Source organism: Cimex lectularius, unplaced genomic scaffold, assembly GCF_000648675.2.
Source record: "Cimex lectularius strain Harlan isolate CLEC.00 unplaced genomic scaffold, Clec_2.1 scaffold355, whole genome shotgun sequence".
NCBI classification, from domain to species: domain Eukaryota; kingdom Metazoa; phylum Arthropoda; class Insecta; order Hemiptera; family Cimicidae; genus Cimex; species Cimex lectularius.
Genome location: NW_019392930.1, coordinates 228,545 through 241,835, shown reverse-complemented (window position 1 = coordinate 241,835; position 13,291 = coordinate 228,545). Strand labels below are relative to the sequence as shown.

The following is a 13,291-nucleotide window of genomic DNA, read 5'->3' as shown; positions in this document are numbered from 1 at the left end:
TCCTCTATTTGTATCGTCAATTGATGTAGTACTGACTCACATGATTTTCCTTTCTGATAGGCATGTTGATATTTCTGAAGGGGTTTTTCTTTTAAAGAACTGCCCCTTTTATGTTTTTCAACTAGCCTTTCAAGTGTTTTGAGTAGAAAGGACTAATCGGTCTATATGATTTTGCATCTGTGTAGTTATTCCGAGCAACTTTAGGAATGAAAACTACTTTTACAGTTCTCCATATGCTTGGGATGTATCCCATTGCCAGGCAGCTTCTGTATATTTTTACAAGTAGAGGGATTAGTGTTATTTTTCTCTTTTGTAGTAGTACTGGGTAATCCCATCTGTTCCTGGAGATTTGAATGGGCTAAAGTTATCGATAGCTTATTCAATCTTACCATAGGTGATTACTGTTTTGGCTATTTGCCAATCTTCCCTGCTGGCTTTATGGCCTTTGGCGGGTTCAGCACCTTTATCTCCAGGTTGGCAACAGTTTTTGATTCCGGAAAGTGTGTGCTTATTAGGATTTCCAATGTTTCCTTTCCAGTTTGTGTGTTTTCCATCTAGTTTTTTTAGTGTTCCGATGGGGTTTATAGGGTCTTTGGCGAGGATTTTGTGGAGTCTACTTGCCTCAATGATGTTTTCAATTTCTTTGCAATATTTCCTCCACGATTCCTGTTTCATCTTTTTAATTTCCCTATTGTATTCTGTTAGGGTTTTTCAGTATTCTCCGTTTTTTCACTTTATTCCAGAGTTTGCGAGTTTTCTTTCTTAGTGGCACCAGGTTGTCATTCTACCAGCAAATTTTCTTCTTGTTGTTGTAGGTGGTTTGTGGGCATGCTTCATGATATGAGTTTATTTGTGTAGAAGTTAGCTCAATATCGTGGGTGCTTTTGATATTAGTGATATTGTAGTTAGTGTATTTCTCTCCAGCAACTCGCTGTATTTCTCCCAGTTTGTGTTTCGGGGGTTCCAACTCACATTACATGTCTTATCAACTTGTGTGATTTCCATGTATATGTGTCAGTGGTCTGAGTTAGATATCTCCTCAGAGACCGCCCAATTCACTATCCGGTTTGAAATACAGCGGGTAGCAAGAGTAATATCAATAACTTCTTGTCGTCTGCTAGTTAAAAAGTCGGTTCAGATCCTTTGTTAATAATTATTCAGATATCATGAGATGTGGTCGGGTGTGATGTAGGTTTCAGAAAAACATTTTCTTTATCGTGCCGTTTCGATCTTTTATTGAGATCATCTTCAGGGCTCAAAGTGTTTGTCTTCTGTGTAATTGTGCCATCCTTGCGTGTCGTGTTGAGAGGACTCTCCGGTGAGTCATAAGGCATATAGGTTGAGGCCATCAATATTTCCATCTTGACTCCTTTCTTCCTATAGTTTAGCCTAATTACTGTTTGGTCCCTGGAACAGAGCTCGTAAGTGACTAGACATTGTAGTTCATTTTTAATTAAAATGCATGTTCTTACGTTTTGTGCATGTGGTCATGGATGATTTTTCTTCCCTTATCTCCCAGCCCAGCTACTCTTTCTTTTATTAGCCAGGGTTCTTGGATAAAGGCTATATCGATGTTTTTCTCCTTGACCACACAACAAAGCATAAGCGTTGCAGCCTTACTGTGCTGGAGGTTTGCTTGAAGCACACTCAGCATCATTCTTTATTGCTTTCTTGATGACCCTTAGGGTTATCATTGCAAAGCCAAAAGGTAGAGTTTTAGGTTAACCCCAAAGGATAAATCATCTATGTCAACCACCAGCACACCAGGATTAGACTTCTACCTTAATCTTCTGTCCTCTGGCTGATGACTCTCCATTTCCCGGATTGATACCTGGGTTTTGGGATACCATCAGCCCCAGAATGGTGGTAGTATCTGTAGGGCCCGGAAGGTCAGCATCCGGCACACACATAGCCACCATAGTGGTTTTTATAATTTCTCTGTAGGGGCCTACCCTAAGGTTTGCGGTAGATGGTAGGCATCGTTGCCATGAGCCATTCCTTGGCACTCTGATTTTCGCAGGTTTTCAGGACAGCTCCTCTCAATTCCTGAACTGAGGTCCTTGGGAGTTTTTGCACTTCCAGACCTCAGTCAGGATGGCCCGCTGAACGGCTCTGCCCTGATCAGTTGTTAATTCTTTTTCCGGGTATTCCTCCAACACCACAGCCATTTTTAGTGCTTTGAGGGCTTGCTGGTATGTGCCAGTGCCCTCCGCTTCACACCGCCTCCCTCAATTTTTCTTTTTTTGGGGCATGTCCTAGGAGCACTTCCACTTGATGATGTGGTGCTACCCAGTGACCTGACCCTTTTGCCACTTTTCGTTGGTTTTTTTGGGGTCAACACTTCCAGTGGTTGGCCCTGGTGCCGGAGTCCGGAAGTGTACATTGGGGTTTTGTTTCCCTTTTCTGGCTCTTTTCAGGATAGGTTCCCCCTGTTGTTTGGCTTTTTGAATAGCCATTTTATGCCTTTGTGTCCCAGATATTTTTGGGGTTTTAGATGTAATTCCTCAATCTTCTCCGTCACCTCCATTGGAGTGGTTTCATCTTCTGGTTTGGTTTTTTCCTGAAGACCCCCTCCCACATCTGCAGAAGGTGATGCAAGAAGATTGCCTTCCAGTTCTTGGGTTATAATTGGAGAGGGTTCAGAGCCCTCCTCAATTTGGTTTTTGGGGTCTTCCTTTGCAGGTTCCCACGAGTGGGAGGGATCTAAAGGTCCGCACTCTCCGGTGTAAGGTTATTTACTCAAGGGTGTCACCTTGTGCCCTTGTGGCTCCGTTATTGGCACAGTTACCCCTGTACCATTCATCCATCGGCACGGATCACATAACACCTTAGATTTGGGCTGGAGTGTGGGGCTAGGATAGGGTGTAGTGTAGGGTGGGAAGAGGAGTAAGGTATCGGATTTGGGATTAGGAGATATCAGGTCCAGCTCCTGTCCCTCCATACCCCTCTTTCCGTTTGTTAAATTAACAGGGTTCACCCGCGTAAGCTTCGTGAAGGTGGAAAGTCGGAGTTGGGTATTAGAAGCTATTAGAGACGCCTAGTACCCATTTGTACCCCTATGACCTTTTATTGTATACATTTGTGATTGGGAAACGTGAATAAATAAATAAATAAATTTTAACGCATTTATTAGAAGGATCTTGGCTTCTCATGGTCATTGAAGCTCAGATGAGTGGATTTTTCTGCTCCTTGCCATGAAAAGAACTTTCCATTACTTTACTATGTAAAAACTAAAATAATTGATATAAGTATAAATGCAGATGGTGCAAAACTATCGTGAAATGTAGTTCTCTATTTGTGAAATTTATTCATGTTGTGTTATTATGGCGAGTATCTTTAAATTTGTAGGCCAAATGGGTAGTTTTTGCGACTAAATTTTCTTCTTCGATAATATTGCCATATCACATTCTTTATGTTCAAATATTTGTATTTTAAGCTAAAGCAATGAATCTATTATCTTGTTGGATTTTTATTATTACATGTTAAAGTTTAAAAATTGTTTTAGGTAGACAGAGGAACTGATCCAATAGTCAATAGTGGCACTAGATGGTGTCCTCTTTGCCAGAAAACCCCTGCTTCCCTGGACTCAACAAGGACTACAACAGCAACTACATCTACCAACACACCACCAGTACCTTCATTCAGTAGATCTATCAGTACAACAACCAGGCAAATGGTAATTAATTTCACTTAATTTATGTTTAGCTTGTAACGCCAATGCACATGCAGTGGTTTGGAGTTTTTGACCGCAGTGTTTATCGTATTGTAGCATAACCAGTAATGCAAGAAATTTCTGTGAAGAGTTCCCAGAGAGAAATTATGAGAGAACAATCTGCAAGAAATAAATCTAACATATTTTTAAACTTGTCCTTCCCAACTTTTTCTAACAATACATTCGTTATGATTGTCGTTCTGAAATGATGCACTAAATGCTTCCCCATATACAGACATGGTTCTTGAAAACCTCCGTTTTGAAGCTAGTTGTGGGGTGTTAAGGTATTTTTGGAATCAAATCGGTGTCACAAACCTATAGTATTGCTGTGGCAACATTACTTGATGACCAGTTTTTGATTTGACCTTTTGGACTTTTTTAAACGATTTTTTGAAAAAAAAATTCTGATCAGAATTTTTGCCCTATCTTGGGAGAGTCTATGTAAATTAGTGCTGTAACGAATGTGTTAAGTTCTCTACTCTGGCATTTCTCAAAATGTGTCATTATTAGGCATATAAATACACATATTGTTATTTTCATTCAATCATTGTATTTGGGAGTTCTCATGTCCCACAAAGCAATAGGTTTTTCAACCTCTCTGATATTTTTTATTTCTTTTACTGATACTACTCTGATACTTCAACCTTTCCACAACTATTTGTTGCATTTTGGATTCAATAAAAAAAAAAAAAATATATTAAAAAGCCAATAAGTGGTGGTATGAACTGTCCAAAGAAATGCCAAATGTGCCGGGGCTGACTGAATACTAGGTATTTTCACAACTACTCTAGGGTTGTCTCGACCACTGCCTGATCAGTTTCAAAACCGACAGGCAGTACCACGTGAGAGCATAACGCTACAACTATAGATGACTCGTCAATTTGGTTTGTCTCTCGATAACACTTTGGTCAAAAGCCAATGTGACAGTAGCTGTTGTTACCCTAACACTGGTCAAATTGTGTTGTGTTATGCAATATAGTAATTTTTTTTACATTTTAAGATTATATTTTAATTTTTGAGTAAAATCCTTTTTATTTTTGTTTTAGATGGACAGAGGAACAGACCCGATGGTAACTAGTAATAGTAGGAGTCGAGGCTGGTGTCCCCTTTGCCAGGAAACCAATGTCATGGCCTCCAGCAATATTACAGAAACTTCTCATTTATCTTCACTACCTTCATGTTCGAGGTTATCCAATTCTTCTTCTAATCTTGTACAAAGAAACGTGCGGTTTTTAAATATACGAAGACCATCAAGTACACATGGAGGAAGTAGTGAAACTAGGGAATCTGTGAGTTATTTCCTCTTTATTTGCTATATTATTCATGCTGTGAATTTTTTTAAAATTAAAAATTTATATTTTGTTTTAGATGGATAGAGGAACTGATCCAGTGGTCACTAGTGGTCGTAGGTCGTGTCCTTTTTGCCAGAAAACCCCAGTTGCCTCAAATTTTAGTACAGCAGAAACTACATCTATTCATTCATCTGTATCTTCTAGTTCGTCTAAGTTAACATCCAGTTCAAGTTCCGATCCCATCTCATGTTCTACCCCCGCCCCATCATGCAGCAAAATTTTCACCTCCGTTTCTACTAGGTCATCAGATTCAACACTCATCAATTCTTTTCCCTCCTGTTCTAATTTTACAATTCCTACCAATTCAAATTCTGTCACTTCCTCAACCCCTTCAACCCACTTGTCCACAACTGGAAGTTCCCCTACCTCAGCTTCGACTTCGAATTCGGCCTCTTTGTCAGAAACGCCTACATCTCTGGCCACTAGGAAGGTAGATGTCAGAAGAACCTTTGCTGGAACTAATGAAATAAGTGCCTCGAATTCATCATCTCAATCCCTTAACTCGCCTTATAGAATACCTTCGATTGAATTGAGACCATCTAATGTCCCAGGGTTATCGCCTTATATGCTAAAACAGATTACAATCAGAAACTCTATAGAGCAGGCAATACTTTTTGCCTATCACAACAATAAAGTAATAAATAAATTTGTTCTTATAAATAGTTTAAACTCTATTTTACCATGTTGGCAAAAAATATAATACAGGGTGTTTCATTTTTAGACACGATTTATTGAGAAAAAAGATATTTATTCATCACTATCAATAATAATTAAGGAATAAGAGAATATATACTGATCTGGTATGATAAATGTGTACCTTGATCACTCCAGATCATCTTGATTTGCGTATTTTCACTCTGATGAGACACTTTTCACAATAAAAATGACTCAATATCGCAGACCAAGAAGGACCAGTGGTGATGCATCACATCTTTGTCAACTGTACATAAATATTCTTATTCCTTAATGTTAAGTTTTAATAAAGCCCAACAAGCAATTGTTCTCATGTGTTTTGAAAAATGTGTAGTTATAAATAGTTGCATTTTTTAACACATCCCCCCCCAATGCTGCGTCAGAAAACAACACCCTGTATATAAAAGCAGTCAGTAATGCTCTTGTATTCTTTACAAGTAATATTAAATAATTTGTCAGTCGGGACATCGGTGGCTGCAACAGTTTAGGCACAGCGCTCATAACACATCAGGTACAGGTCCAGGGTTCAAATCCAGTGGCCCTGCATTCGAACACGACATACTTACAAATAGGCTTTTTTCAAAACACCGGCATCCCCCGTGTGTCAGTCTTTTTTGATTAGTTTTACTTCCCATGTTATTGTGCAATAAGCAATTAGTGAATGGTTTAGTAGAATGTTTAATTTTTGGAAGATAAAGCCCAATTTTTTTTTTTTTAATTGATTATAATAGTAAACTTTTGTTATTTTTTAATCCAAGAATTAAATTTATGACACTTATAAAATTGTTTGCTTGTGTTATTTATTTATTTATTACTATGCCTTTAGAAATATTGGGAGGTGTAAAGACAAATTTTCATTATAGAAAAGTTAATCGGTATCCTATTGATTTTATTATTTGATTCTATAAAATAAAACATCACATGATTTTTAACAGAGAAGGCTTATAGCTGATGAAGGCAGAACTTTTTCGATTGTTGTGAGTACCAGCTCTATAGCTGCTTCAGATTCTGCTGTAACTTCACTGAATCAAGAACAAACTCTGCATTCTACAAATCAAGAAACCGTAAATCCTTTGAGTCGGACTGACGCTCGTACTAATCGATTCGATCGTGATTTTTGGGAAGATTTGAATCGTGTCGATAGATATTTGACCCATTTAAATAAAGGTAATGGCCAGGCCTTATTTAATTCAACACACATATTTCATGACATACAATGCCTAATGAAAGAAGGATAAAGTAATGGTTATAGAGAGATCAAGGCAGGGTAGAGTCTCAGCTCTGGCTTGGGTATGGTATCAGAACCGAATACTTAGAAGGGATTTCAATAGGCTTATGATGCCTCTGGTATGAGAAAATTCAACATTATCATTGTCTGTATTGTGTTTCTGTTAAAATGAAACAGTTTTGTACAATTCTAAATTGTTTAAATGTTTGTAGTTATAACAATTATGAAAAATTGAAAGTTATGTTACCATATTAGTTAATTAATTATAAGAGATTATAAGTTAAATATAATTTCATCAATAGTTATATTAATGTTAAATATATTGCTAAAAATTATTATCAATGTACAGTTTTTGTTAGATGTTGGTATTATCATTAGAAATTTTGATTTGAAATATTTTCCTGAATGTTTGGGTTAAACATAATATATTAAATTTAAAATGGCGTAGTTAAAATGCTGAAAATGTTAACTAATTTGCAACTTTATATGGATGAATTTACATTTGATGGAAAGCATTCAATGAAGGCATTAGTTTAAACAAAAATTGATTAACATAGTTTCGTAGTTTTAACTCTTAACTTTCATGTTTTTTACTTTTATATGTACACAATTTCAAACATTAACCTTCACCCCAGTGTGTATATTTACTTGTCAAGAGTATTAAGATGTGTTCCTGACTGCAATTGCATGTTTTGTTCTGAAAGTATTCAAACATTAATTTTATTATAAAAAAATTATATTGTAATAATATAAGTGTGTACTAATGGCATTTATTTATTATTGCATGCATAGGCACATATGAGCCAATCTTTAGTGGATTCTGATACACCGTCAAACAGGGATTCCAATAGTGGGCCTTCATCATCCGGCAATGCCTCAAATTCATCCACTTCTCCAAATCTAAATCGAACTCGAGAGTCTTTTTTAGTGGATGAGAATAGGACGTCATCATTCACACCAGTTACACGTTCCTCTTCAACCCAACTTCCCTTCAACTTGTCAGGTGTATACAATGGGATTCAGTTAGTTAATCAGCATATTGAAAACATAGCTAGTAGGTAATAAGTAAATTAATTTTTAAATATTTTATATGATTATTTTTTAAAATCAATTATTCATTTTTTATATTTTTTACAGTTTCTACATAGAAGGATATCAAATTGTAAGGCTTAGAGCTCTTTGGGCTAATTTAGATGGGAACATAAGAAATTTACTAAGAGAAGTGAGGGAAATGCGTAATGAATCTGTTGGTATAAATAATAACGCCGAAATGAGGGGAGGTAGACCAATGACCAACAATTCTGCTTCTACAACAAACACTTCAAGCAGTTCAGACACCAGCGCCCTCAATACTAGCACTTCAACTGATAGTCAAAGAAGCAAAAGTACAACTGTCGAAAACAACCAAGTACCAAGGAGTTTAGTCAGTGATCCTTCTCAAAGCGAGTCATCCAACTCTTCTTCTAGAATAATACGCATTCGAATCTCTCCCGTAACCCCTCCTCGTACAAGTAGTGAAGCTAGAACTTCGACGACTACTACGAATAAAAACAGCAGCTCGTCTATGTCAGGAAGAAATGGAATCCCTAGAAAGAGACCTTATCCTTTCACTAGATCATCTAGTAGGTCCTTTTCAAAAAGGCCCGCATCAGAAGAATCACAAAGGTATTCGATGTCATGATGTTAACCAAAAATTTTTAACATTTACATTTTTTATTTTATATAAAGGACATTAAGATCCAGTTTGCGTGGGGGGAGCAGTAGGAATGTACCAATGGAAACTGATGATAACAATAGTGAAGATATAAACAATGACCAGGTACCATAGAAATAAAACAAAATGATTTAAAATGTTACTGAAATAAATGCTTGAAATTGTCAGCATCAGAATTCGTCTGCTCCTGATGAAAATGGAGACACTACAGACCAGCCATCATCATCACAATCACCTACATCTTCATCTCTAGAAAGTACTGGAACTCATAGTCAATCTACATTTACATTATTTCAGTCAGAACATACAGTAATTATTATTATTATTGTTGAAATACATCAGCACTTAAATGATTTAATTATATAATTTCATTTACAGTGCCCAAGGAGTGCTGCAAATGCGTTAAGGTCATCTCTAATACGAATAGATAGTATGTTTGAATAACTAGTAGCAAATTTTTTATTATTTGTAATTATTTGGAGATCATTAGATAAAATATCACACATTATTTGTAATATCGATCTTTAGTACTTACTTGTCAAACTTCCCACAAGCACCACTCAGGAGTGGGATTTTGTCCACTAACTAGAAGAGTCCACATATAGAGAAATGATTAGGTACATTAACACTCAACATGGAGGCGACAGCCATTTTTGACTTGTACCGGATCTTTCTTATTCCCTCTTTTGACCTGTCTCTACCTTCTTTATTTGACATAGATATTTGCAGAGGGGGGTGCGTGGGTGGTCACAACAGCTTAGGCATTGACTCGGTGCTCATCACTGTAAGATAAAGGTCCAGCGTTCAAATCCAGCTGCCCTGCATTCGTATATATTTATAATTTTTTTCTTTTTTTCCTTCAACAAAAACACCGATATCCGAGGGTTCATTTGACCTCTGCTGTTGCAAACCCTTGTAAAAATAAAAATAATAAATAAAAATAATTAGATTTTTTTAAAATCACATTTTTGTAACTTTTCTTGAAATGATGAGGTATTATTTATTATTTATTATTGTAAGGAAGCTTCATAAGTTGCTGAGAATTGATTCCTGATTACACAAAATTTGAAAATACGGAAAAAAGAGGGAAAATTCGAAAGTTCGTAGGTTGAGATGGGAGTTGTGTCCAAGGGGATCGTAGTCCCGATAGCTCAAGTGGTTAGAGCAGCGGCGTATTAGCCAATGATTCTTTCGAATCTCACTCAAGAAACTAATTTTTTATCTCAACTAAAATCTTAGATAAAAAGAATAATTAATTGGAATCATAACAATATTGAATTCCTTTTGGAAACATGTCTAGTTATATTTGTGATGTTCCCGAAAGCAACTAATTAGGTTGATTTGATTGAGCGTGTTTTGATTTTTTGTATCCAGCAAAGATTCTTCAAAAAAACACAAACAAAAATTATTACCCTAGGATTCAGTCAAGCTTCAAAAATGATAAAAATATATTTTATTCTATCTGCTGTTCATTTTGTTGAATTGTCACTACCAGGACCTGGTGGTTCTGCCTTGTTTTCAATGTACAGTTTAAAAAAGCAATAATGCAGTTACAAAGAAGTATTACAAAAACATAAATAAAGAAACAACAATACAATTTTTACAAGAATTCAAGATTGTTGAAAGATTACAAATTAAAAAAATATGTATATCTATATATGTGCTTAGATTTACCTTTTTTTGTGTTCAATAAAAAATAGAATTAAAAAACTGGCAATCCAGTGCATCTAAACCTCAAAGACCATAGTGCAAAGAAACGTAAGATATTGAGTGCGCCGATTAGTGTAAAGCCCTTTTGTAGTTACACGTAGCTTTGTAAATTGCTCCTCTGTGTGTCCTTTAGGCCTTGGCTTTTCCTCTTTCAGAAGTAGGAATCTCAACCTGATTAAGCCTTCGTACCAAAAGAGGACAAATGCTTTCTCCCCCTTTCTTTATTTTCTTTTCTTTTCCTTTTTGGCAATATCTGCTCTGTCTTGTTCCTGAGTCTGTAAATATGCCCTATAGTATTCATTAATACTACTATCATTTTAGTACTTACTATCATCCTTGGTTTAGTAGTTCTGCCCTTAGTTTCTGCAACGGTCTTTTAATGGACTTTTTGCATGACCCTGCCCTGCAATACAATCCCATTGAACAGACTTATTCTTAATCCATTGTCAAATGGTCTATAATTTTGGCAATTTCGTACAATAAGTCCTCGATTAATGTCATGGTTAGGGAATATAAATGTACATGGATATCCATGCATGGACAGTGATTACATCCTTCATCACCAAATTGGTTTGTCACAATCACAAACTGAGAACTGACCAGGAGAGGGAAATGTCAAAGGTGTTTGAGAGGGTTGTGATATAAAGGAAACATGTGTCCAAGTTACATAGACTTGTGTTATTTGGGAAATCCTGAGAAAGTGGCTCCAGACATGCGGGATTAGTTTTTCTTTCTACTGCCTGTAGAGAGACTTTAATTGAAAATTCTATAAATGTAGTGTCCACGTCCATTTTTTAGAATGTCCGGTTAGTAGAGGTACTTTTCTTAGTAAAATAAATGGAATAATGACGTGTAAAATAAAATTTTCCAGTCATGAGGAAGACATTTGGGGAAGTGTGACTGCAATTAAGACATGATTTTCTTGAAATTTTGTGTAGTGTGTACAAAATTTGGTTCTATATTACCACAAATTACATGGTTGGCAAGAACTCATTAATCAACAATAAAATATTAATTAATACATAAAAGTAAAACTAATAAAAATAAATAGATATGAAACATAGATTAATTACCCCTTATCTCAATATTATTCTAGCTTTATTATTAAGTATAAAAATTTAATGTTACATTCATTTTTATTTCAGGTGCGCGCCACCTCATGAATGCTCTTAGGTAAAATGTTCTCTCATATTTCGACCTCAACTGTTTAACTTACGATTTTTCCTTCTCGAAGGTGGGATAATAGGTCACTCAAAAAAACAACCAGTTTTTCTTTCAGTCCACAACGTTTCGGATTTATTTTAATCCTTCCTCAGGCGAGTTAACACAGTGGTTAAAACAGTGGTCGTCAGTCATTAACATTTTGTAACAGTTTATTTTAAAAAGAGCCAGTGTGGTACGTATTTAAGTTTGCAGACTCCGAAAAAATGTTTGTTTGGAGTCTGAAAGACTTAAATATGTACCACACTGGCTCTTTTTAAAATAAACTGTTACAAAATGTTAATGACTGACGACCACAGTTTTAACCACTGTGTTAACTCGCCTGAGGAAGGATTAAAATAAATCCGAAACGTTGTGGATTGAAAAAAAAACTGGTTGTTGTTTTTTTGAGATGACCTATTACCTTCGAGAAGGAAAAATCATAAATAAAATGTTCTATGCTTTCTGTTCCGTTCATTTATTATATTCAGATTTATGTTTTAGGGAGTCACCAAGACAAAATCTCTCCTCGTGGTATCTCGATGCGATCAGCAAAAAGGTCAGGTGCGTATTAAAAACCAAAAAATGTTTATAATTACATGCGAAGAATTTGTCATGACTCCCTTTTCCAGACATGTGATACCTCTTATGGTGGGGGGCTTGACGCAGTTTTTTGAAAATGATCAAGGCCCATCAAGTTCAGACGATCGTATGGAAACGCTCAACCAAAGAATTTCAAGTAATTTGTTGCAATAGTCATATTAGTTGATTAAAATTCAATTTTTTAAAAATGCAATTAGACTAAACATAAGTAACCAACCCTTAATGCCAGAGATTGTTATTTATTTGTACAGTCCACATGTGTGTCTCTGAAACATTTAAGCATTTGTTAAACACAGTTTACCTAACAATTTGTTATTCAGTATTTACTAATTTTTCAACTTTTAAAAGTGTAAATGGGGACCGCGGTAGCCGAGTGGTTAGCATGAGAGACTCTCACGCCGCGGTCGTGGGTTCGATTCGATTCCTCTGGCCCTTTTTTCCCCGATAACCCCCAATTTGAACACACAAAGAATTCGTACCATGGCTAATATGCAAGATCATAAGGCCAATAAAAAAAAAAAAAAAGTGTAAATGTTAATGTTATGTTAGATAGATAGATGTAATTTTCAGGGTATAGTATGCTGCGCCCTTTAAGGGCTATTGTATCCCCCGTACTCTGCCTAAAGCACATCGGTGAGTCCTATTTCATCAAGAAATTTGATTAATAGGCCTGGTTTCAGTGGTTGAAGCTCTTCTATGGTCACATTATACATCCCAAAACATATCCTCCTGCAGGCTAATGTAGCTCCGCAGTTTGTTAGTAAATGTGTTTGTGTCTCTTCTGCCTCCTTGCAGAATCTGCATGTGCCATCTTGGATTGTTCCAATTTTCTTTAAGTGTCCATTTAATCTACAGTGTCCTGTTAGGAATCTTGTTAGGATTCGCAGTCTGTTCCTGCTTTCTTTGACACATTCTGTGCTTTTTTTCTTACCAAAATTAGTTAGAAGATTCTTGGATTGTCTATGTCCAATGAGTGAATTCCATTGTTCCTTCATTTTCTTTTTGTCCTTCTGTCTGAGATATTTGTTAATAGTGTGGATTCCTATGCCACAGAAGGGTTCGAGTCCTATCAGCGGTGT

General features: G+C 36.2%; 1 protein-coding gene across 4 annotated transcripts in view; it reads left to right on the top strand.

Moving 5' to 3' along the window:
- The window catches only part of LOC106665611 (mucin-5AC-like), a 31,663-nt gene that overhangs the window by 11,533 nt on the left and 6,839 nt on the right, over nucleotides 1-13,291 (top strand). For 2 of the 4 annotated variants that reach the window (XM_014392114.2, XM_024229367.1), the window contains exons 8-20: nucleotides 3,506-3,676; nucleotides 4,759-5,001; nucleotides 5,081-5,494; nucleotides 6,693-6,924; nucleotides 6,998-7,104; nucleotides 7,778-8,043; nucleotides 8,123-8,650; nucleotides 8,714-8,804; nucleotides 8,868-9,008; nucleotides 9,078-9,129; nucleotides 11,555-11,582; nucleotides 12,114-12,173; nucleotides 12,242-12,348. In XM_014392114.2, the coding sequence (XP_014247600.1) occupies nucleotides 3,506-3,676; nucleotides 4,759-5,001; nucleotides 5,081-5,494; nucleotides 6,693-6,924; nucleotides 6,998-7,104; nucleotides 7,778-8,043; nucleotides 8,123-8,650; nucleotides 8,714-8,804; nucleotides 8,868-9,008; nucleotides 9,078-9,129; nucleotides 11,555-11,582; nucleotides 12,114-12,173; nucleotides 12,242-12,348 (2,440 nt within the window). Of the gene's footprint in view, nucleotides 1-3,505; nucleotides 3,677-4,758; nucleotides 5,002-5,080; nucleotides 5,699-6,692; nucleotides 6,925-6,997; nucleotides 7,105-7,777; nucleotides 8,044-8,122; nucleotides 8,651-8,713; nucleotides 8,805-8,867; nucleotides 9,009-9,077; nucleotides 9,130-11,554; nucleotides 11,583-12,113; nucleotides 12,174-12,241; nucleotides 12,349-13,291 lie in introns of all 4 variants that reach the window. The other 2 variants (XM_014392115.2, XM_024229366.1) reach the window with 2 other exon arrangements.